This window comes from Saccopteryx leptura, chromosome 3 (assembly GCF_036850995.1).
Source record: "Saccopteryx leptura isolate mSacLep1 chromosome 3, mSacLep1_pri_phased_curated, whole genome shotgun sequence".
Taxonomy (NCBI): domain Eukaryota; kingdom Metazoa; phylum Chordata; class Mammalia; order Chiroptera; family Emballonuridae; genus Saccopteryx; species Saccopteryx leptura.
In genome coordinates this window covers 87,070,558-87,095,969 of record NC_089505.1, presented here as the reverse complement: position 1 = coordinate 87,095,969, position 25,412 = coordinate 87,070,558, and the positions used below count along the sequence as shown (strand labels likewise).

Genomic DNA, 25,412 nt, shown 5'->3' with positions numbered 1-25,412 from the left:
GAACAACAAATCAATGTTTCTCTCCCTCTCTCTCTCTCTTCTTCTCTCTTTAAAACCAATAAACAAATTAATATTTTTACAAAGAAAAAAAGAAAGAATGGAAGGAAGGAAGGGAGGAGGGAGGGAGGGAGAAAGGAAAGAAGGGAGGGAGGGAGGGAGGGAGGGAGGGAGGGAGGGAGGGAGGAAGGAAGGAAGGAAGGAAGGAAGGAAGGAAGGAAGGAAGGAAGGAAGGAAAGAAGAAATGGTACGGGTGTGCTCCTGAGAGAGAGAGCACGCTGTTCTTAGAAATCTCAACGATTCAATATAGTACTATCAACTCCAGTCACCATGCTCTACATTAGGTCTTCAGACCTTACCCATCTTATAGCTGGAAGTTTGTACCTTTTACCAACCTGCCCCTGTAGTCCCCACCGCCTAGTCCTGGAAACCATGGTCCTATTCTCTATGAGTCTGACATTGTTTTAGATTCCACGTATTGAGTTATAAGTGATACATACTGAGTTATAAATTCAAACTTCAGACAAATCCAATGGGGCAAATACTATTGTTTTTCCCCCCTTTTTCCCTGATAAAAGAACCAAAGTACAGATGGAGAAGAGCTAAGCTAAGACCACATGAGCCTGAGTCCGTGCAGTATCTGCCTCTGTCTGGCTTGTTTCACTTAGCACAATGCCCTCAGGATCATCCATGTTGTTGCAGATGACAGGGTTTCCTTCCGTTTTAAAGCAGAATAATATTTATGCACAGATGCATGATGTCTGCATATATACAGTCATCCCTCTGTATCCACAGGGGATTGAGTCTAGGAACTCTCGGTGGACACCAAAATCCATCCATGCTCAGGTGCCTCAGTCAGTCTTCCGCACGGATAAGGAGGGCTGATTGTGTATCTGCCATCTTCTTCACCCATCAATCTGCTGGTGGACACTTAGGCTGTTTCCATGCCTTGGCTGTTGTGGAGAATGCTGCAATGAGCAGGCAAGAGCAGATATCTCCAAGAGAAAGGTTTTGTCTCCTTCAGATACATACCCAGAAGTGGAATTGATGAGTCACACGGTAGTTCTATTTGTAGTTTCTTGAGGACCCTCCACACTGTTTTCCACAGTGGCTGTACCAATTTACATTCCCACCAATGGCGTATGAGGGTTCCCTTTCTCCCAGTCCTTGCCAGCATTTGTCCTCTCTCATCTTTCTGATGACAGCTTGAATGGGGTGTTAGATCTTTCTGTGTGTGGCTCTACAGTATATGTATTTGGGATCTTCTTTGCCTCAACATTGTGATTCATTCTTGTTGTGTGTAACTGAATTTCCTTGGTTTTCATGGCGATTTGGTACCCCACTGATGCGTATACTACACTTTACTGGTCCGGTCTACTGTTGATGGACGTCTCAGTTGTTTTCAGTTTGGGGTTATCACAGAGCTGCCAGGAACTCCCTCTAGTCTAGAGCATGACTGGCTACTCTCAGGCTCAATAGGTAGGATGTCTTCCTAGAAGTGGGATTGCTGGGTAAAGACTATGGCTAGTTTCAACTTTAGTAACTATTTTTAGCTTTCTCTCAAAGAGGTCAGAACCATTCATATTCCCACTCTCTGTGTAAGAGTTCTTATGGCTTCATATTTGATACTCCATATTGACATGAGAAGATAAGAAAATAGGTGAATAGTTATAGACAGGAACAGTACAAAAATATAAACATGAAAAGTAAAGGCCGTACCCCCTAATCCTTTTCTTCAACAGTTAAAGAGTGTCAACACTGTCTTTCCATAAATATTATAAGAAATTATTTAAGTAATGTTTTTATTTATTTAACTTACTGATTTTAGAGAGAGAGAGAGAGAGAGTGAGGAAGACAGAGAAACATCCTTTTATTTATGCATTCACTGGTTGATTCCTTTTATTTTAATGTTTATTTTATTGATTTGAGAGAGAGGAAACAAGAGAGACAGGAACATTGATCTGTTCCTGTATGTGCCCTGACCGGTAATCGAACCCGCAACCTCTGCACTTTGAGGTGATGTTCTAATGGAGCTATCCAGCCAAGAGTTCACTGGTTGATTCTTGTATGTGCCCTGATGGTTGATCAACCCTGCAACCTTAGAGTATCGGGATGATGCTCTAACCAACTACGCTACCCAGCCAGGGCCAATATATATATTTAAGTTTTTAAAATGACAACTTTGGATAATATTTCTAGTCCAAAGAGAGTGTGAAGATTAAATATCTGCCATTGTTAAATATATTGCTGTTGGTGAACCCCAACTGATCCAATCATTTGTGAAATATCTATTGAGCACCTATTATGGGCTAAACACCCTTCTAGGAACTTGGGATATGGCAATGAACAAAATAGTAAAAAATTCACACCTATTCTAGTGGGGGGAGAGACACAATAAATAGATGAATAAAATATATGTTGAATGGTATTGTGTTAAGGAGAAAAATAAGCCAGGGAAGAGGAGGGGGTGGTGGGGAATTATAATTTTAGAGTAAAGAACTGAGGGTATGAGGGGTGAGCCATGTGAGTCCCCAAGGAAGAGTGGTTCCAGCATATTCCAGGACTATCAGGGAGGTCAGAGTGGTTGGAGCTCAGTGACCAAGGGGGACAGTGGTAGATCAGGCCAGATGTTTGAAGGTAGGTATGGGCAGATTCCTGAATTGCACAGGGAGAAGTGACCCCATCCTAGACTTGTACTGAGTGTGAAGTCAGCAGGATTTGCTGATGGGTTGGACAAAGGGCGTGAGACCAAAAAGGGGCGTCAAGGATGGCCACTAGCTTAGCTTGGGCTTTTGGAAGGGACTATAACTCACTGCACCAGGAGGGCTGCGAGGGGAACAAGTCCTGGGGAGTATGAGGATTCGGTGAGCATGAGCTGTGGCCTAGGCGGGGGGAGCACACGTGAGTCTGGAATTTCGGGGAGAGGTCTGGGCCGCAGTATGTGGCTGTCATTGAATAGATGGGATTTAAAGTCAGGAGACAGGGTCGACCTTGAACCCAAGCACTACTACCTCTTTCAAGTCCCGAGAGGAATGAGCAGAGAAGGTTCAGCAGAAAGGCCAGAAAAAAACCAAACCAAACCAAACAAAAAACCCTGAGTGTGTGCTGTCTTTGGAAGGCAAAGGATAAACATTTCAAGAAGAGAGGGATTATGTGTGCTGGATCGTGGGTGGCCAGAGGTCAAACGAGATGGCTTCTGACATGCATTATTGGATTTAGCAACTTGGAAGGAACTAGTGACCTAGAGAATTAAACAGTACAGAGGAAACCCAGGAGGGAATGGGTTCTGAAGAGAATGGGAGGGGGGAGGAAGAGGAGCAAGGGTGTATATGTCTCAACAGCCCTTTGAGAAGTTTTGCCGGAAGAAAGAGGGATAGAAATGGCCCAGTAGTTTGAGAGAGAAGAACAAAACTACAGTGGGAAGGTGTGCCACTGTGTAAGGGGTCACGGAAACCCATTGGCACTAGAGTAAAAATAACTCAGGATGTTTTCTGATAAGGGGTTGGACCTCTCCATTTCAATCCTTTTTTTGTTGTTGTTGTATTTTTCTGAAGTGAGGAGTGCAGAGGCAGAGAGACAGACTTCTGCATGCGCCAACTAGGATCCACCCAGCATGCCCACTTGGACGCAATGCTCTGCCCATCTGGGGCATTGCTCCGCTGCAATTGGAGCCATCCTCAGCGCCCGGGGCCAGCTTTGCACCAATGGAGCTTTGGCTGCAGGAGGGGAAGAGAAAGATAGAGAGAAAGGAGAGGGGGGGTTGGGTGGAAAAGCAGATGGGCGCTTCTCCTGTGTGACCTGACCAGACATCGAACCCGGGACTTCCACACGCCAGGCCAACACTCTACCACTGAGCAACCGGCCTGGGCCTCTTTGAATCGAGGGCAACCCCACCAACAATCGGTGGTCGTACACAAGTGGTTCGTTCACCCTGCAGCACCGTGCTCTCTGTACTGTACAGAATCCAGGGCACAATAATATCTGGGCTGAGCCGGTTCGGCCCCTAGCTCCCTCGGCCGTGTCCGCCGTGGGCAGTGTAGACCGACCCACGCCCTTGCTTTCCTCCAGCCCAACCCCGTTGCACCGCGGATACGGATGCTGCTGCTGCCGCTGCAGAGGCCCTGGCTGGGGCCTGATGGATCCTGGCTTTCCGCTTTGTGTATCCACGTGCTTCCCTGCAGAGCCACACAGCAGTTCGGGCCTTCACGCTCGTTTACGGGAAACCGCCTCCCATTTCCTCTTGGGACATATGTCAGCCGGCCAGACCCCGACACGCACCCCCGCAGGCCTCTCTGCGGCGCCACGGCCGCGGGATCTGGGCGTCCGGCCTTGCCCGCTGGGTGGGCGCGTCGTGAGGCCGCGAGCTGCCGGGCGTGGGAGGCGGGGAGGCCTAGCACACACATGCGCCGCGCGGGGACAGGCTGACCCCAAGCAGTCCCACCCTCCTGGCGCTGCTCAACAGCCGCCGAACCTTCTGGAAGCGGCGCCCAGCCGTCAGAACCGGACGCCCGAGAAGCCGGGAGAGGCGGGGCACGTGGGGGCGGAGCCTTCTTAGAAGACTGCGTCCTATTGGCCTCCGGCGTTCAAACCACGCCTCTCAGGCGTCACGGCCCCGCCTCTCCCTCCCCCTTGCAAGGATCCGCCCGGGCTCATTCATTCCGCGCGAGCCCTGCCAGACACCTGCCCTCGTTTTCAGTCACCCGCCGCCGTCAGCATGTCGGGCACCGCCGCCGAGACCCCGTCAGCCATTCAGATCTGCCGGTAAGAGGTCGCGCGGCGAGCGGCCGGGATGCCGACGCATTGCCCGGGCCGGGCCCAGCGCCACTCCGCGCTCTCGTCGCCCTGGTCCCGGGCCCATCCCTGGACCCAGCCCCATTCCCCATCCCCGCGGCCCAGTGCGCCTCGGGTGCCGCAGAGAAGCGGCGCCGCGGTCACGCAGGCCGTTTGCGCGACGATAGGCGCGGCGCCTTTTCCGGGCTGATGGAGTGCAGCCCCCGCGCCCCGCCCCGCCCCACCCCGCGGGAGCCGGCGCACGCTAGAAGCCCCAGCTCAGGTCCCTCTGTGCGCCATCATTGGGGGTCGTTCCTCGGGCGGTGGTGTAGAAACCCAGCGGATCCCCGAGATGGGGGACGCAAAGTAACCAGCTCGCACTCTGGTCGGCGTCCGGAACCGGCGAGCCCTTTGCTGGGTGCCCGAGTGGGCGGGGGCTGCGGATGGATGTCCCTCGTAGTGCCGGACCGGTTCGGTTTTCTTGGGGGGGGGGCGTGGGGGGAGCCAGAGCTTTCAGGAAGAACAGAAAATGCCCTTCCCCTCTTAACAGTTTACTGCTAAAAAGAGGGAATGGTCCACTGAGCCTGGAAGCATCTTACACAATAGGGGCAAACGGTTGTTCTTAGCGGACCAGCCCTGCCTTCCTCCATGGGAACCAAGGAGATGGAGGTCTCTAGAGGACAGGGGAGATCGGGAGCTGGTTCTCTTTGCCCATCGGAGGACGGAGGGCAGCCTCAAGGTTACTCTCCGTTCCCTTGGGCAGAATGGGAAGTGGGCAATGCTAGTATTTGAACATGAGCTAAGTAAGAGCAAAGTCTGGCAGGGCCGCACAGGCACTGGGGCCTGCCACACGGTCTGCCCTGCTTCAGGAACTACTAAGAGTGAGAACCACTAACGGCTTCCTGTTTTTGTGTGGGATCTACAAGTTTGGACATTGGGTATCACACTGACCTTGGGTTCAACTCAAATTAGTTTCCTGTGGATATCAACATCTCCCTGGAAGATTAAGTACTGGATCAGTGGGGCTTCCTGACTGTACACCTTCTTTCTGACCTGGTCCAGGGCTTCCACTGACCTCAAGGTCAGTTTTGACTTCTAGGGAGAGGAAATCTTTGGGGGCAGCCTTGCTCCATTAGCTTTGTTACTAGCTTTGTGGCTGTCTGTGCCCCACCCACTCCCAAGTACCTGGAGCAAAAATAATAAGAGTAACATATTTGGAGAGAAACAGGCCTGGAATCAGGTCTTTGGATTAGGCTCTGCCTCCTGTTGGCTAGGTGACCTTGGGGTTCATCCTTCACAGAGGGCTTGTGTATCTTTCCTCTCACATGGTTTGTCCACTTCTCTAGGAAGGAGGCAGGGATCTCCACCACTCGGCTGTGTAGAGGAGGAAATTGGGTTCGGGAGACCCAGTGCCTTTTTAAGATCAGCCATGAGAGCTGGAGGGGCCCTGTGTTCTTTCCACTGCATTCCCCCAAAAGAGAAGGTACTGATTTCAGTCTACTCATGTAAGGCTGGGCTTTTATCTACTTCATCAAGATGATGAGTAGCAGGTCTAAACATACTGTCTTTTTTTTTTTTTAAGTGAGAGGAGGGGAGATAGAGAGACACTCCTGCATGCACCCCAACTGGGATCCACCCAGAAATGTCTGTCTGGGGCCAATGCTTGAATTAACCTAGCTATCCTCAGCGCCCGGGGCCGATGCTCAAATCGAGCCACTGGCTGTGAGACAGAAAGAGAGAGAGAAGGAGAGAGGGAGGGAAAGAGAAGCAACTGGTTGCTTCTCATGTATGCCCTGACTGGAGATCGAACCCAGGACTTCCACACGCCAGGTCGACGACACTCTATCCACTGACCCAACTGGCCAGGGCCCATACTGTCTTTTAAAATGGCTTCTCACTTAAAATTTACATGATGTTATTAACTGATGTTACCCCAATAACTTTCATTTTAAAAAATAATTATAGCCTGACCAGTAGTGGCATAGTAGTTAGAGTGCCGACCTGGGACACTGAGGTCCCATGTTTGAAGCCCCAAGTTTGCTGCCTTGAGTGCAGGCTCATTTGGCTTGAGCACAGGCTCACTATCTTGAGTGCAGATTTGCTGGCTTGAGCGTGGGGTAGTCAACACGATCCCATGGTCCCTGGCTTGAGCCTAAAGGTCACTGGCTTAAAGCCCAAGGTCGGTGGCTTGAGCCCAAGGTCGCTGGCTTGAGCAAGGGGTCATTTGCTTCGCTGGAGGCACCCCCCAGTCAAGGCACATATGACAAAGCAATCATTGGACGACTAAAGTGCTACAACTATGAGTTGATGCTTCTCATCTCTCTCTTCCTGTCTCTCTCTTTCTCTCTACATATATATATATATATATATATATATATATATATATATGTATGTATATATATAATTATAACCCTGGTTGGGTAGCTTAGTTGGTTGGAGCATCATCCCAATTTGCCAAGGTTGTGGGTTCAGTCCCCAGTCAGGGCACGTGCAGGAGTCAACCACTGAGGGCATGGATGAGTGGAACAGCAGATCAATGTTTCTCTCTCTCTTTTCTCTCCTTTCCTCTCTCTGAAAGTCAATACATAAAAAAATTTAAAAATTATTTTTAAAAATTTGGCTTCTAACACGTAATAGATTGGGGGTAGCTTTAGACCCTTTCATGTGTGCAGAAGCCTGCTCACCCAGTATGCTTTCTAGGCCGCCTCTTGCTTAGTCACAATTACATGTTGTCTTGGCTGTGGGATGTGTGAGCAGGACACCTGGCTAAAATGAGCCTCAGTTGCCTGGCAGGACTGCCGAAGCGGGAAGGCTGTGATGAGGGCCATGACACAAGGACTTGGCCCAGAGAAACCCCAGGGCATGGGGAGAGTAGAGACATAAGGGTGGGGAGCCCTTTAAGGACATCTGAGCTGACACTCTGTGTTGAAAGAGGAGCCTCCTGGCCCAGGACAGCCAAGCCCATGAATTTAACAAGTTTCACTGGATACCTCCAAGGAGCAAAGTGCTCTGAGGGAGGGACAGTGACCTAGAAAATTTGGTCCCTTCCTTTGTGGGTTTCACAGTTCTGCGGGGAGAGGATGCCCAACCCCCCCACCATCCTAGACAACTAAGAATGGTCACATGCTCTGTGTTTGGAAGGAGGTGTTGAAGGGATAGGGCTCCAAAGGCTGGTAAGTGCAGTGGTTAGAGCCAGTTTTGCAGTCCCAGGCCTGGGTGTGAATTTGCTCTCTGCCCCTTGGCCGCCTAGCACTTATGTGCTCATGGGTTGTTCTGAGTGTTCAAGAAAGTGTGTTAGGGCCTGGCAGGGTGACTGGCACACTGTAAGTAAATGGAAGCTCTTTTTGTCCAAGAAGTGGCATGCAGGCCTGGGTCTGAGTCCGAGCTCTGCCTCCTGCAGGTGTGTAGCTTCAGGCATGTTCTTTAACCTTGCTGGGCCTCAGTTTTCTTGTCTGTGAATGGGAGATAATAATAGTGCCCTTCTTAGGGTGGATGTGAGGATTTCAAACCTTTGGCACAGTGTCCAGCATTTATAAATGTAAGCTCACAAAGGGAACCTTTTATCTTTGGGAGCCCAAACTTTGGATGGCCAGGCCACTGGGGGTGGGGGGGCTGTCGCCTCCTCCCTTTGGTCTAGCCCTACAGCTGCAGGTTTGGAGGCAGCATTTAAAATCTCAGAAGAGCATTTTTCCTTTGGTTTATTTTGAATAATATTAATTAATACTGCTCACAAAAATTAGGGGATATTTTATTACTTCATATTCATTTTGAAATATCCCCTAATGTTTGTGAGCAGTATATTTAATTAGCGAATTACCTTTTTTTGTTGGACTCAAGAGTTCTAGAATGTCAGACCCAGAAAGACCTTTAGAGGCCTCCGGACAAGCTCCATCATTTGTGTTTGTTTTTTTTTTTCAGAGACAGAGAGTCAGAGAGAGGGATAGATAGGGACAGACAGACAGGAACGGAGAGAAATGAGAAGCATCAATCATTAGTTTTTTGTTGCAACACCTTAGTTGTTCATTGATTGCTTTCTCATATGTGCTTTGACCGTGGGCCTTCAGCAGACCGAGTAACCCCTTGCTTGAGCCAGCGACCTTGGGTCCAAGCTGGTGAGCTTTTGCTCAAACCAGATGAGCCCGTGCTCAAGCTGGCGACCTCGGGGTCTCGAACCTGGGTCCTCCACATCCCAGTCTGACTCTCTATCCACTGCGCCACCGCCCAGTCAGGCCAAGCTCCATCATTTTTAAAAAATATTCATATTTTATTTATTGATTTTAGAGACAGAAATGGGAGAGAGAGAGAGAGAAGGGGGAGGAGCAGGAAGTATCAACTCGTAGTAGTTGCTTCTTATATGTGCACTGAGGGTTTTGAACTGGCAACCTCAGCATTCCAGATCAATACTTTATCCACTGCGCCACCACAGGTCAGGCAAGCTCTGTCATTTTACAGTGGGGAAAATGAAACTTTCAGAGTTTAAAGACTTGACTGAGGAGCCCTTGTGGGATAGCTCAGTTGGTTAGAACTTCAACTCAAAGTGCAGAGGTTGCTGGTTTGATCCCTGGTTAGGGCACATACATGAACAAATTAATCTATCTCTCTCTCTCTCTCTCTCTCTCTCTCTCCAATGAATAAATAAAAATTAAAAAAATTAAAAGACAGACTTGGCTGAGGAGACTTTGACTGAAGGCAGCTTGTGGATTCTTCCCTGCCCAATGACCTGGTGTTCTGGTCTTTCCAGTGCTCACCCAAGCTTAGGTTTCTGTCCTGTTGTGCGACTTAATCACGGCATCAGTGTGGACCTCAAGTAGGAGGCCCCTGAGTATTTGTCAAATAAACTTGAAGGCATGTCCTGTAACAGGTTTCTGGCGAGTGTGGGTAAAGCAGTGCGGTCCATGTCTGCACTGCCCAGTAGGGTGGCCATTAGCCATACGGAGCCACTGAGTGCTTGAAATGTGACCAGGCATGGAGAAACTGAATTCTTTATTTTTCCTTATCTTTTCCAAGTCAGAGGAGGGGAGATAGATTCCTGCATATGCCCTGACCAGGGTCCACCCAGCAACCCCCATCTGAGGCCAATGCTCTGCCCATCTGGGGCCATGCTTGCAACCAAGCTATTTTTAGTATCTGAGATGGAGGCTCCATGGAGCCATCCTCAGTGCCTGGGGCCAATGTGCTCTAACCAATTGAGCCATGGCTACGAGAGGGGGAAGAGAGAGAGAGAGAGAGAGAGAGAGAGAGAAAGAGAGAAGGTGGAGGGGGAGGGGTGGAGAAGTGGATGGGCGCTTCTCATGTGTGCCCTGACCAAGAGTTAAACCTGGGACATCCCCATGCCGGGCTGATGTTCTACCACTGAGCCAGCTGGTCAGGGCCGAGAAACTGAATTCTTAACTATATTCATTTAATTTTATTTAAATATAAATGTAGCTATCCTCCTGTGTTTGGTGGCTCCCTTATGGGACAGTGCAGTATGTAGAAGAATTTAAAGACTGAAATTCCTGGTACGTCTCTGGGGGCAAAGGTTTCCTAAGAGCTCAGGAGCTCTCTGGGGACTGCTGTCAGCTTTCAAATGGCTGGTAGAGGCGGACCTTGACCTGGCCCACAGCAGGCCACCAGAATCCTTTCTTTGTAGGTAGGTGTGTGAGATCTGCAAGGTTACCTTTTGCTTGCCGTGCTTTAGATGCAGATCTACTAGGCTTGTCTTGAGCTGAGGGACTGCTGTACCCTGAATGCCCAGGAAAGTGCCTGGCATCTAATAAATATGCCAGTAAGTATTAGTGGAATGGGCCTGAGTTTTGGTATGCTATAGGGTTGCAGTGTTTTTCGCTCTGGGTCTCTGTCTTTGGATTTGAAGTAGAATGAATGAAAACATAGGCCCTGATTTACAGAAACCACATTTTTGGTTGGCAGGCTGGCACAGTCCGTAAAATGATGCCCAGTGCTGGCACCTGTGCTGCTGGGCTGTGGGGCCTGGGTGAGGTTGGTCTCTGCAGCCCGAGAGCCTGTGGTTGGGAGGCCATGTCCACGCACTGTCCAGTCTCCCTATAAGCTGGCCGGGCAGCTTGGCATCCCATCACCCTTGGCTTGGCGCTGCAAGTGACCAACTTCCTGGTTTCAATCAGGCCATAGTTTGCCTTCTCCTGGGGGCAGGGCTTCCCCAGGTGGGGCCCAGACCAGAGTGACCACATGCCATGCCTCTGTCCACTTGGCTCTTTCTTTCACTCTGAGAGGTGTCCCGGGGAGGGAGATAAATTATATGGTCATCCTGTATGGTCACTCTGCCCTTGACCCCTGTACTACTTACATCTGAATAACTGAGCAATCTTGTTACAAATACAGATTTTTCTGCATGCAGATTATACTTCAGTAGAAAAATTAAGAAAAATTCAGATTTTAAAACATTTATGAGTTATTTGGGGAAACTTGAATAGTCCCTTGATAGTTAATGATATTAAGGGATTTGTATTATATTTTCGGTGGGATAATTGTTTTGTTGCTCTGTTTTTAAAAGGAGTCCATATCTTCTATTGGGAATGCTGAGATATTTATATGGCTGCCAGTCTGTGATGTCTGGCGCGGGTAGGGGCAGACAGGAACCAGAGTTGATCCTTTGGAGCTGTTTGGTGGGGTTTGGGGACTAATTCCCTTTTTTATTTCCTTTCGTAAGCCTTTGAAGTTTTCTACAATTAAAGAATAAATAACAGGCCATGGCTGGGTTGTTTAGTGGATAAAGATCATCCTGGTGCGCTGAGTTTGATCCTGGTTGCAAGTTTGATCCCCAGTCAGGCCACATATGAGAAGCAATCAATAAGTACACAGCTAACTGGAATGACTATGTGAAACAATGAGTAGATGTTTCTCTTTCTCTCTCTCCCTGCCCCTTCCCCCCTTTCTCTCTCCCTCCTCTTTCAAATCAGTGGCAACATTTTTTAAAAAAGGAATGAAAGGAAAAATGGGGTCCCGAGCCCCCACCCAGACTGCTGCCCCTGCATCTTGGTGGTGGGGGTGGCAGAACCTTTCCCGGCTCCTGCTGGAGCCTGAGAGCTACTGTGTGAAGGCGGGCCTGTGGGTGTGTCTCCTCCCTCAGCCTCCCTGCTGCCCTGGAAGGTGCTGCTGGCAGCCTCCCAGCGCTCCTGACACCTGCTCCTGACCCCTGCTCCCGACACCTGCTGCCAGAACCCTCCAGCCCAGATGCCCTGGCTCCTACTGCCTACACGCCTGGGGGCCTGGCGTTTGGTGTTGTCTTAGCTTATCAAACACCAGTGTTGTATCTGCATCCACCCTTGTGGTTTCCGGGTCCCCCCTGTGGTTCTGATGATGGCAAGATGCCCTTCCCTGATAACCATCAGGGAACTTGGAAACCTTACTCACAGGATCTGGAATTACACAGCATAGATCGAGGATGACGTAAGAGTAGGAACTTAAAGCGTAGGCAGAGGAAAAACAGGTGGCTCAAATGGTCAGTTTTCCGAAATCAGCCAAGATCTCTAAAGCAGAGGAGGCTCGATGGGGGAGGCTGCTGGCCCTTCACCTAATCTGGTGGCTGGGGGCGTGTTTACGAGACAGCAGCCATCTTTGAAGTGGACGCCTACCTGGCGTTGGCAATCAAAGCCTCAGCCAGGTGTGTGCAGTACAGAAAAGGGAGGCTCCCCGCACCTCATCTGACCCAACCCATGGCGAAGCTGCCTGAGCCTGGCTTTGGGCCTGGCCTTGGGGTGTGGTCACAGGCCCCCCCCTTTCCTTCTTCCCCACAGATGGACCTTGGCCCATCTTGCTTATGAGAGAGCTGTGTTGTATGACTTGAGGCGGATCCATGGTTCTCACCAAACTTGGGCGGGGGGGGGGGGGTGCCGGGCGGGCGGCAGCGCATTCCTGGCTGCCCTCCTGTAAGGAGGGCCCTGGGGAGACTCGAGTGGAGCCGCTCAGTGTGCAGGGAGCTGGCTCGGCAGTGGTGGCAGGATAAACCAGCTGGCCTGGGCTTGAGGCCTCTGCGGCTTGCTGGTGGGCAGGCAGCTGCCCAGAACTGTCTGGGACCTGGGGGCTCCCAGGGCCCTCGGCAGGGATGCTGGGTTTCTGTCTGGGCTGTTGGAAGCAAGTCTGGACGCTATGTCCCTAGAAGTTAGTATGACAGGGACACTGCTGTGCTCACAGTGAGGCCGTCTCCAGCAAATTAGCCAACCTGAGGAATGTGAGAACCCCTGGTTAACATCACGTTATCAGAAGTGCAGGTGCTCTGGGACCTGAGGGGCGTTCACGGTGGGGGCAGTCGGTGGGACTGAGCCCTTCTCCGCAGGGTCAGCACTAACACTGGACACCTCTGTGTCAAAACTGCATGGAATTGTGGGACACCAGCTGGTGGTGGAGGCTTAGAGACTTGGCTGGTGTGAGCAAAAAACAAAAACAAAAACAAAATAACAGTAAAAACAGCTCACCCAGGAATGGAATTGTTGGGTAATATAGCAATTGTGTCAAGATAAGAAACATCCAAACCTGTAGAGAATTTTGATAAGACTTTATTTGCGTCAAACTGATGACATATGTCAGGGAGTAAAATCTCAAATGCTCTGGGGAGTAACAGTTTTACAGTTTCTTTTATGCATTTGAAAGTAAGGAGGGACCATAGAGAAGATTACCTGGTGGGGGGGGGGGCAGACAGCAAGGCGGGGATTAGATTACAGGGAGAGAACAAAATTCTGTGCTTTCTTGAGGGTTAATACCCCTGCGAGGGGTATTACTGCTGGCTTCTCAAGTATGTGAACCTGGATGCACAAGAACACTGGATAGGGTTTGCTTAAAACCCAGATAGTTCAGTTGGTTAGAACATTGTCCCAGTATGCCAAAGTTGTGGGTTCAATACCCAGGCCGGGCACATACACGAATCAACCAATGAATACAGAAATAATTGGAACAACAAATCTATGTTTCTCTCTCTCTTTCAAATCAATCAATCAGTGAATAAAAAGGAGTTACAGGTGTAGGGCTGACTACCTACTCACTACGACCTGCCCTGTTGGAAATGTATGATTAGATCACCCTGGGAGGTTACTTTCCATAGAGCCCCATTTTTTCATCCACATCTGAGCTTCACTGAGGAAATGCCAGACTGTTTTCTCAAGTGGTTGTACTATTCCACGTTCCCACCAGCAGCCTAAGAGCATTCCAGCTTCTCCACATTCTTGCCAGTATCAACTCGTAGTTGCGTCACTTTAGTTGCGCATTGATTGCTTCTCATACATAGCTTGACTGGGGGCTTTAACCAGCGACCCCGGGACCATGCTGATGGTCCCGCTCTGAAGCTGATGACCCCATGCTCAAGCCAGCGACCTTGGGGCTTTGAAACTGGGACCTCAGTGTCCCAGGTTGACACTCTGTGTACTGTGCCACCACCAGTCAGGCATCATCTGTCCTTTTTCTTTTTTTTTAGTGAGAGAATGAGAGAGAGAAAAGAACAGAGAAAGAGGAGAGGTGAGAGAGAGAGCGAGGAGCATCAACTCAGTTGCTTTAGTTGTCTATTGATTGCTTCTCGAATGTGCCTTGACGGGGGTTGGGGGGCTCAAGCCGAGCCATCAACCCCTTGCTCAAGCTGGTGACCCTACACTCAAGTTGGTGAGCTTGTGCTCAAGCCCACGAGCCCATGCTCAAACTGGTGACCCCAGGGTTTCTGTCTGGAGACCTCAGTGTCCCAATTTGATGCCTTGATGCTATATCCACTGTGCCACCACCAGTCAGAGAGAGAGAGAGAAAGAGAGAGAGAGACTGGGGGTCAGAGACTGGGCGTATTAGGATGATGCTCTAACCAAGCACGCTATCTGTCAGGGCTTCTGTCTTTTTAGTTCCAGCCATCCTAGTGGGTGGGAAGTGGTATCTCACTGTGGTTTTGCTTTGAATTTTTCTGATGACTAATGATTCTGATTATCTATCTTTTTGTGAGCTTATGGGCCATTTCTACATCTTTGAAAAATGTCACTCAGACCCTTGACCTATTTTTCACTTGACTTATTCGTTTATTTTTGAGTTGTAAAGTTCCTTCTATACAGTATACTAAATACAAGTTCCTTCTCAGATGTATGATTTGCAAGGAATATTTTTCTCATTCAGTAGGTTGTCTTTTCATTTTATAAAAAATTGAGGTATACAGTGGTACCTTGAGATACAAGTTTAATTCGTTCTGTAACTGAGCTCGTCAGTCAACTCGTATATCAAACAAATTTCTCCCATTTAAAATAGCTGAAATAGATTTAATCCGTTCCAGCCCTGTGAAACATCCCCAAACCATCCTAAATTATGAAAAAAGACTTTTTTTTTGTTTGTTTGTTTGTTTTTGTATTTTTCTGAAGCTGGAAACGGGGAGAGACAGTCAGACAGACTCCCGCATGCGCCCGACTGGGATCCATCCGGCATGCCCACCAGGGGGCGATGCTCTGCCCCTCCGGGGCGTCGGTCTGTTGCGACCAGAGCCACTCTAGCGCCTGGGGCAGAGGCCAAGGAGCCATCCCCAGCGCCCGGGCCATCCTTGCTCCAATGGAGCCTCGCTGTGGGAGGGGAAGAGAGAGACAGAGAGGAAGGAGAGGGGAAGGGGTGGAGAAGCAGATGGGCGCTTCTCCTGTGTGCCCTGGCCGGGAATCGAACCCGGGACCCCTTGCACGCCAGGCCGATGCTCTACCACTGAGCCAACTGGCCAGGGCGAAAAAAGACGTTTTTAATTAAGAAACACACATGTATACTTTACCAATGCATAACAAAAGTATGAAATAAAAGAAAAAAGTGTTATTTAGTACTATATTCTTACCTTGGAGACAGACGAGTGCGGCTAACGGAGGTGAATGGCGGAGGAGGAGGGAGGGAGGAAGGATGCAGACACTGTAGACATGTAAACTAAAACTGCATTTTCTTAACACTAAATGTAAACTAAAACTGCATTTTCTTTACTTTATCTTTTTTTTTTGTATTCCTTTGAAGCTGGAAACGGGGAGAGACAGTCAGACAGACTCCCGCATGCGCCCGACCGGGATCCACCCGGCACGCCCACCAGGGGGCGACGCTCTGCCCAGCAGGGGGCGATGCTCTGCCCTTCCGGGGCGTCGCTCTGTCGCGACCAGAGCCACTCTAGCGCCTGGGGCAGAGGCCAAGGAGCCATCCCCAGCGCCCGGGCCATCTCTGCTCCAGTGGAGCCTCGGCTGCGGGAGGGGAAGAGAGAGACAGAGAGGAAGGAGAGGGGGAGGGGTGGAGAAGCAGATGGGCGCTTCTCCTGTGTGCCCTGGCCGGGAATCGAACCCGGGACTTCTGCACGCCAGGCTGATGCTCTACCACTGAGCCAACCGGCCAGGGCGTATTTTCTTTAAACAAAACTAAAACTGCACTTTCTTTACTTAAAATGAAACCACAAAAACTTAATTGTAAAAAAATGCACTTTCTTAACTTTAAACTTAACCTAAGCTTAACATTGTGTATTTTTCATTTAATCATCAACTGTTTTTGCCTTGTTGGCTGTACTTTCGGCACTTTCACTTGCAGGACTTTTGAATAAAAATCTATCCAAAGAGGTTTGCTTTTGCCTGCCTTTTAAAATGTTATGGAAATGTGACAAACAAGTGTCATTAAAAAGTGCTGAAGCATGACCAGTTGAAACTTTTTCTGAGTGTTTCTTTTCAATGAAAGTTGAAAGATTCTCCCACATTGCCAGCATGTCTTTAATTTCACTTGTAGAAATCACTTCCTCCGACTCTACCTCCTCCTCACTACTAATCTCTTGCAGAAGCTCCATATATTGCATCATCTGTAGCTCCTTCAACTCCTCAGTTAAGAGTTCCTCCTCATGTTCCTCGATGAGCTCATTTACGTCACCCTCATCTACCTCCAGACCCATCGACTTTCTGAGGGACACAATCTCCTCCAACGCTTCTATCTCGGTCTCTGTCTCTGGTTCAAATCCTTCGAGTCCCTGTATGCAACAACATCAGGTCATAACTTTTTCCATGCCGAGTTCAAGGTTCTTCTTATAACCTCTTGCCATGCCAAGTCAATAATGCGTCAACACATCACGATGTTGTAGTGATCTTTCCAAAACTCTCAAAGGGTTAGATTTGTATTCTCAGTCACCTCAAAGCAGCGGCGGAACAAATGCTTTGTGTAAAGCTTTTTAAAGTTGAAAATGACCTGCTGATCCATAGGTTGCAAGATTGAAGTCGTGTTGGGTGGGAGGTAGAGGAATTTCATGAATTTGAACTCATTGAGAATGTCATCTTCAAGACCAGGTAGGTGGGCTGGAGCATTTTCAAGGATTAGTAATGCTTTCATCGGGAGTTTATTTTCTTTTTTTTTTTACATCAGAAAAAAGGACTTTAAAAATGTAAAAAGAGACAATGTCATTGTATAATAATAAAGGGGTCAATACATCAAGAAGATACAACAATTGTAAATATTTATGCCCAACATTGGAACACCTAAATAAATAAAGCAAATACAGAACTAAAAGGAGAAATAAACAGCAATATAATATAGTTGGGGACTTTAATAGTCCATTCTCAACAATGGATAAATCATTCATAAGAGAACTAATAAGGAAACACTAGATTTGAATAACACTATCAACCAAATGGGTGTATAGCTATACACAGGCATTCTGTCCAACAACAGCAGAATACACATTCTTCTCAAGGGCACACGAAACATTCTCTAGTATATACAGAATAGATTATATATTAGGCCATAAAACAAATTTTAGCAAATTCAAGATTAAAATCATACCAAGTATCTTTTCTGACCTCAGTGATATGAAACTAGAAATCAATAACAATAAGAAAACTGAAAAGTTCATGAATACATGGAAATTAAGCAACATTCTTGTGAATAACCAATGGAATAAAGGGAATAAAACAAATATCTTGAGACAAGTGAAAATGGAAACAATATACCAAAACTTATGGGATGCAGCAAAAGCAATTTTAAGAGGAAAGTTGTTGGCAGAGGGGGAGAGCAGAGGAGAGCACAGAGACGCTCACTGTCCCCAGGGATTCCGTCAGGTCCTCCTGCGATCTGGCTCAGCGCATGAGGCAGCACTGCTCTTCTCCCCTGGTTCTGACGTGTCCTGCTTCGTCTGAGCTAAGCCTCCAGGTCTCTGATGTCTTCCTGTAGCCTCTGATTCTGAGCCTGCAGCAGAGTCACCTGTGATTCCAACTCCTCAATGTGAGCCTGAAGCTTGCCAACTCTTAGAGGCTGTGGTTTGACTCCAACAGACGGGTGAGCTCCCTCTTTGCCTCCTCCAGGTACTGACGTTTGGCTGTGAATTCCTATCTGTGCTTGGAGTCCAGGGACGAACAGAGGCACGCCAGCTCAGTTCTGAACTCCCTCTCCAGCGCTGCCATCACTTCTTTCTTCTCTGCCGCCTGCTGCTCCCTCAGCTGCTGCAAAGCCCTCTCCTCTCAGCTCTCAGGGCAGCCTTCTCTCGCTGCTCCAAGGCCTCCTTCTCTTCTTTAAGCTGCAGCAGCATCGGCTGGATTATCTGCTCCAAGCGGCCCTCTGGTTCTTCTGCAGAGACTTCAGTCTCTCTCTCTTCCTCTGCAGGGAAGCCTTCACCTGGGCCCTGATTTGGTCCTTGAGTGCTGTGCTGGCCTGGGCCTGGGCCTGGGCCCGAAGCTGAGACAGCCTCCGGCTTTCCTCCTCTCTCACCTGAGTCCCCTCTTAGTGGCTTTCTGTAGCTGCTCCATCAGGGCACTGTCCTCAGCCCCCAGAGGCTCTGGGCGAAGGCTCCCGGCTGCACGCAGCTTCTCTGGCACCACCATGTCTCCCCAGGAGTTTATTTTCTTGAAGATATTCCTTCACTGCAGGACCAAAGACGAGATTTACCCATTCAATAAAAAACTGCCACGTAACCCATGCCTTAGCATTGGCGTGCCACAAAACCTGCAGTTTTTCTTTAAGAATCTTGTGAGTCTTAAAGGCTCGAGGATTTTCGGAATGGTACACTAGCAGTGGCTTTACTTTACAGTCACCGCTAGCATTTGCACACAATGCAAGTGTCAGACGGTCCTTCATGGGTTTATGGCCTGGCAGCTTCTTCTCCTCTGCAGTGATGAAAGTCCTCTGGGGCATTTTTTCCAAAACAATCCTGTTTCGTCACAGTTGAACACTTGTTGGGGGATGTAGCCGTCCTTTGCGATAAGCGCAGCAAAACGTGCGATGTACTCCTCAGCTGCCTTAACGTCAGCACTCGCAGCTTCACCATGCCTCACCACCGAGTGGATGCAGTCTCTTGAAATTTTCAAACCAGCCATGACTTGCCTTAAATGTATCTTCTGCTGCCTCTTTTGAGGTTGATGGTTCTTTCTTCTTCAAGTCGCCGTAAATAATATGTGCCTTTTTGCATATTACAGTCTCTGTCACTGTATCTTCTGCCAGCTCTTTCTCTTTCACTCACACCAGCAGAAGCTTCTCCATTTCTTCATGGATCTTTGCCCTTAATTGGGACAGAATTGTAGTTCCTTTTGCTGGATTTGTGCTTTTGATGGCATCCTTTTGTTTAAGGATGGTACAAATTGTAGATGTATTGCAGTTGTACAGCCTTGCCAGTTTAATCACTTGTACACCACACTCATGTTTTTCTATTATTTCTTGCTTCTATCAACATCATTCTCTTCTTCTTCTCACCATTGTCCTTTATACTCACTTTCTTCGGCCCCATGATAGTACACAAAAATAGTTAGTAAAAAATGCAAAAATTATGCAAGAATGAGTATAGCGCATGAGATTCGACTTGATTCTGTGGATAACACGTGAGAAAGAACAAGATGCTGGTGTTGTGCTGCAGATACTGGACCTGTGCGCCAACGCGCCAACTAGCTGCAGCTTCCCAAATCACAACTCGTATCTCGAAATTCGCTTGGATCTTGAACAAAAATATGGACCAAGTTGCAGCTCATATCTTAAAAAATTCGTATGTTGGTCTGCTCATATCTCAAGGTACCACTGTAATTAACATATAATTGTATGTAATATATATATAATATTGATGTAATTATTCAATATTTGTATATATTGCAAAATGATCACCACAACAAGTCTACTTAACATCTTTCATCACTTGTAGTTACAATTTTTTTCTTGTTTTTTTTTTTTTTTCCAAATACAAGCAAAAGTTTATTTAGAAAGTCACAGAGGGCCTGACCAGGCAGTGGTGCAGTGGATAGAGCGTCGGACTGGGATGCGGAGGATCCAGGTTCGAGACCCCGAGGCCACCAGCTTGAGTGGGTGCTCATCTGGTTTGAGCAAAAGCACCAGCTTGGACCCAAGGACGCTGGCTTGAGCAAGGGGTTACTCGGTCTGCTGAAAGCCCACGGTCAAGGCACATATGAGAAAGCAATTAATGAACAACTAAGGTGTCACAACAAAAAACTGATGATTGATGCTTCTCATCTCTCTCTATTCCTGTCTGTCTGTCCCTATCTATCCCTCTCTCTGACTCTGTAAAAAAAATAATAAAATAAATAAATAAAATCTTTTAAAAAAATGGTGAACAGTTAAAAAAAAAAGTCACAGAGGCAGAAGAAGTGAGCCAGCTAGACTGCGTGGGCTCAGGAATTGAGTTACAGAGGCAAAAGAAGGGCCTGTGGAATTTAGGAGAGAGTAAAGCAAGGAGAACCTGCCCAGGGGAAGAAGGGGCGAGGGAAAGAGGTGGATGTGTTAGAGAGAGAGAAAAGGCCACCAAAGTTGTTCCTTGTGATAAGAACTTTTATTCTCGTAGCAACTTTCAAGTATGCAATACAGTATTATTGACTATAGCCACCATGCTGTACATCTATTCTCATGATTTAAATATTTTATTTCTGGAAGTTTGTATGCTTTGACCCCATTCACCCATTTTCCCCACCCACCCACCCACCCCTGCCTCTGGCAGCTACCAATCTGTTCTCTTGTCTATGAGCTTGGTATTTATTTATTTGTTTTTTTAAAGATTTTTAAAGATATAACGCCCCCAAGTTTCATTCATTTATAGCGAATGGCAAGATGTCATTTTTTTTACGGCTGGAATAATATTCCAGTGTATATATGTGCCACGTCTTCTCTATCCATTAGTCCCTCGGTGGACACCTAGGTTGTTTCTGTATCTTGAATATTGTGAATAACACTGCAGTGAACATGAGGGTCAGATATCTTTTTGAGTTAGTGCTTTGTTGTCTTCAGATATAAGCACTCAGAAGTGGGATTGTTGGGTCATACTGTCGCCTGGGGTGGGTCTGCCTCAGGCCAGCTGGTAGTGTGTGGGTTCTTGGCTCTGTGCAGGAAAGATCAGGAAAGATTTCACAACATGAGTTGGGGTGATTTTGAGAGCATGTTATTAAAGCTGGGGACAGTGAAACAAGGACAGGCTTGGGACAGAAGAAGCAACAGGAGAGCAGAGGCGGGGCTGCTTTGACCTCTAGAAACATTAGAGGGGAGAAGTGGGCCACACTGGGCTACGTGGACTCACTGGGAAGTAAGTCACAACAGAAGCAAGACGAGGTGGGGCTGCTTTTATTTCATTAATTTTTAAATTTTTATTGATTGATTTTTAGAGAGATAGGAAGTGGGAGAGAGAGAGAAAGACAGAAACATTGATCTGTTCCTGTATATGCCCTGACTGAGGATGGAACCCACAATCTCTGTGTATCAAGATGACACTCTAACCAACAGCCATCCAGCCGGGGCAAGTGGGGCTGCTGTTAGCTCACTGAAAAAAGTCTAGGATAGAAGAAGGAACAGGAGAGAGCCTAGGTGGATCTCCGTTTGGCCTCTAGAAACAGGAGAGAATTGAACCACAGCAGGGATGCTGTCAGCTCACTGAAAAGTCAGATACAAGGGGTCTTTGGAGACAGGCTCAGGGGGTGAGCCCGGGACTAGCTGCCACTGCCCACTGCTCCCCTGGTTGCAAGTCTTGTGGGAACCCTTAGAGCAGGGGTCCCCAAACTATGGCCCGCGGGCCGCATGTGGCCCCCTGAGGCCATTTATCCGGCCCCCACCGCACTTCCGGAAGGGGCACCTCTTTCATTGGTGGTCAGTGAGAGGAGCATAGTCCCCATTGAAATACTGGTCAGTTTGTTGATTTAAATTTACTTGTTCTTTATTTTAAATATTGTATTTGTTCCCGTTTTGTTTTTTTACTTTAAAATAAGATATGTGCAGTGTGCATAGGGATTTGTTCATAGTTTTTTTTATAGTCTGGCCCTCCAATGGTCTGAGTGACAGTGAACTGGCCCCCTGTGTAAAAAGTTTGGGGATCCCTGCCTTAGAGTTTAGGACAGAAGTATAAAGATGCCCACCTGAGAGGGAAGAAAGGCATGCACACTCTAGAGAGAGCCGGCTGGGTGTGAGAGCTCTGACCTGTTCTCTAAAGGTGGGACTTTTAGGGGAGGGTCTTGATAGAGTATTCATTGGCTTGATGACATGTGCCTGGAAATGGGGTTTATTCCCTTAGCTTCGTCTGTCCTTGGAGCATTCACTAGAGGGCTGTAAACCATCTGTCTCCATTTCCCTGTCCCCTTGTCCTGGCTCACTGACCTGTCTCGTTATGGCAGCTCTTGCTTTTCTTCTCAGAGGAACCTCTATACTGTTTTCCACAGTGGCTGCACCAACGGCGCACAAGGGTCCCTTTTCTCCACACCCTCTTCAATACCTGTTCTTTGTCTTTTTGATAATAGCCATTCTGACAGGTGTGAGGCTATGGTCACTGTGGGTTTGATGTCTTTTTACTTTTGGTGTTATCTTTGAAGCACAAAAGTCTGTACATTTTGATGTCCAATTTATCTTTTCTTTTTTTTTTTGGTTGCTTATGCTTTTATTGTCATATTAAGAAACCATCGCCTGGCCCTGACCAGGTGGCTCAGTAGATAGAGAGCATCATCCCAGTGCAGTGAGAGTCAAAGTGTCTACACATGTGGCTCTGGAGTGCCCTGTGGCCTTGGAGCCTTGTCTGTGCCTGAAGGTGACAACTGGCCTTGGCCAGGCCCAGCATGCGGCCCTCTTAGGGGGTCACCAGAGCCCACTGTGATGGTCCGTGTGCAGTGTGGCCTCTTGGTTCAGGGGAGGGAGGTGGGGTAGGCAGGGGCTGGAGGAATGGGCAGGCTGCCACCCCAGGCATGCCAGCACATGGTCCGAGCCCTCCGCTCACCCGAGGGGGGCTCTGTGAGGCCCCTGGACTGGAGGGCCCGGAGCGGGGGCCTCTGCCTGCGTACTCTCCAGTCTGACTACGGTCACAGCACTGTGCTCTGTTCCCAGCACTTGGTTCCCTGGCCCTGCCCGGCAAGACGAGCCCCAGAAGTGCCCACTCAGGATAAAGCACCCTGGGGTGCAGCCCAGGGGCTAAGGGACATCTGTCTTCCTGGCCAGGGACAGGACCCTTGTTGGGCTGCATGGGTGGGGAAGGTTTTCAGCCCTGATTGCCCCCCAGCTGAACATTTGGGGTGTGGTCGACAGCCCCCGGCCTGGCTTCTTGGCTCTCAGCATCTCGGGCTCGACTGGCAGAGCCCAGGCCGCCTTGCCCCTTCCGCCTGCCGAGGGGCCCTGGCCTGGGCTCACGTTGGGGTGGCCACAGCCTCCCTGTGGGCCAACGCTGTGTGCTGCCCCGTCCGGGGTTCCCTTTCTCTTTCTGCATGAAGGTGGGAGGACTGAGGGCCACGACCTTGAGCGTTTGGCAATAACTGATCTCTATTTAAGGAAGTCCTCTGACTGGTGGCTATTTAAAGAGGCAGAAGTACACTCATCTTTAATAAGAAATCTGATTAAACAAGAGTAGCAGAGTGTATGCTAACCCTAATTAGAACTTTGTCCTAACTTCACCTCTGGACATCGCCTGCCAGGCTTGCCCCACAGGTCAGGCGGACTGAGGCCCAGGAGCCCAGTCAGGGTGGCAGTTTTTTGGAAGGATTCAAGTGGTCCCCAGGCCGATGCATTCATTCACGCCAGTGGCCATCACCTAACCTGATGGACAGAGGCCATTCCCATGGACTGGCTTGGGACTTTCAGTTCATTGCTAGCTGCCGATTCGCAGTCAGGTGGCTGGGGGCTGGGGTGAGGGCTGGTGCTGGGGCACAGCCACCTCAGAACACACCCAGCCTCCTCTCACCTGCCCAGGGCCACTCTGTTGTTCTACTGCTCTCTTCCTAGCACCCATGGCAGAGGAGGGAGAGGGAGAAGGGGGAAGTGCAGCCCTTCCTGGGACAGTGGAGGTCTGGGGAGGGGGCTGTCCTTACAGCCCACATGGCTTAGCAGGGAGAAGGGGGGCGAGGTGTGTGTGGTGGTGGGGCAGGGGTGCCAGCCAGAGCAGAGCTGGGGCAGGTCAAGCTGGTGAGCTTGGCTTGGGGAGGTGGCCTTGGGGACAGTCTCAGATGCCTGCTCCCTTGAGCAGGAAGGAGGGGCTGAGCCCTGATGGGACCTGGCACTGAGCTGCACTGTGGTCAGTGGCCCTCCAACTGCCCGCCTTTCCGGAAGCTCTGGAGGCCTGCCGTGTGGGTCCAGGGCTGGGCCCGGCCTTGGCTGAGACCCATGGAGGCTGCGAGGGTGCTGTCCTCTCCCACGGTCTCCCAGAGGCCTCAGAGGGGGCTCTGGGACTTCTTGCTCTCAAGGCACAGCTGCAGAAGGACTTGTAGATTTACTTCTTCCTTGTAATTATTTACGAGATGAGGTTTCTATGGCAACTGGCTTCTGGTCAACTGCTCAGGATGGGCACGACAGCCTCCTTCTGGTTAGACTGGTGCTCAGGAAGCCCGGTGCCCAGGAAGCCCGGTGCTCCCCACTGGACCCGCACAGCAGGAAACTGTGATGCTACTTTTGGTGGGGAGGACAGGTGACAGCTGCAGCCACCCCCTCTCGACTCTGGGCTTGAGACGTCCCAGCCAGCATGGTTTCCCAGCTGAGCAGGTCCCTGCAGTTCCAGACTCCTTGTGTGAGGGCCACTGTGGCAGGTGGTCTGTCTGGGGGCACCTCAAGGGGTTGAGTGGCAGAGGGCAGGCGGCCCTGTGTCCAGCAGGGTGGCCGGCTTCATGTGGCCAGGAGCACCTGTGCTTGGCCCAATTCTTGCTGACCTTGGATGCTAGGTGGCTAACCAAAGCCAGAACAGGAAGTCCAGACTCTGGTGACCACCTGGGCTCCCAGCCGGACCAGATTATGGGTGCTAGAAGAGTCAGGCAGCTAGGCGGGGCTTCCTCCTGGCCCGAGCCCGGGGGCGTGAGGGTGGCAGCTGCTCTTCCTCCTGGCCTTGAGCCCGGCTGCTTCCCTTTGTCACCTGGAGGGTTTCTGCGGTTGTGCTGAGCACTGCTGAGCTTCCTGCCTCAGCCAGAGCCTGGGGTTCGCGGGAACAGCGAGTGCCAGTTAGTGCGCTGCACGGGGAGCTTCTTCTTGGTCACTTACTGGTGCTGCCCCGGGGCCTCGGAGAACCCGGGAACCCTTTCAAGCCCCTGCCTGCACCCTGCCTCTTCTGGGGAGTGTGGTGAGGTCTCGGAGTTGGAGGGGCTTGCTGGAGCCTTCATAAGCAGCGAGTTAGAGAGGGTAAGCAATGCCTCTTTTCATCAGATCCCCCATAGAGAGGCGGGGGGGGGGGCGTGTTCATGTGTGCTTGACCCTAGCCATCTGAGAGGTGTCCTTTGAGCTGCGGCCCTGAGGAGTCCTGCCTGGAC

At 49.5% G+C, this 25,412-nt stretch overlaps 1 protein-coding gene across 1 annotated transcript in view; it reads left to right on the top strand.

Moving 5' to 3' along the window:
* Positions 1–4,610: 4,610 nt before the first annotated feature.
* Positions 4,611–25,412, top strand: part of ACOT7 (acyl-CoA thioesterase 7) — a 90,376-nt gene continuing 69,574 nt past the window's right edge. The window contains exon 1 of the mRNA XM_066372005.1: positions 4,611–4,758. Within this exon, the coding sequence (XP_066228102.1) occupies positions 4,712–4,758 (47 nt within the window). The 5' untranslated portion in view covers positions 4,611–4,711. The remainder of the gene's footprint in view (positions 4,759–25,412) is intronic.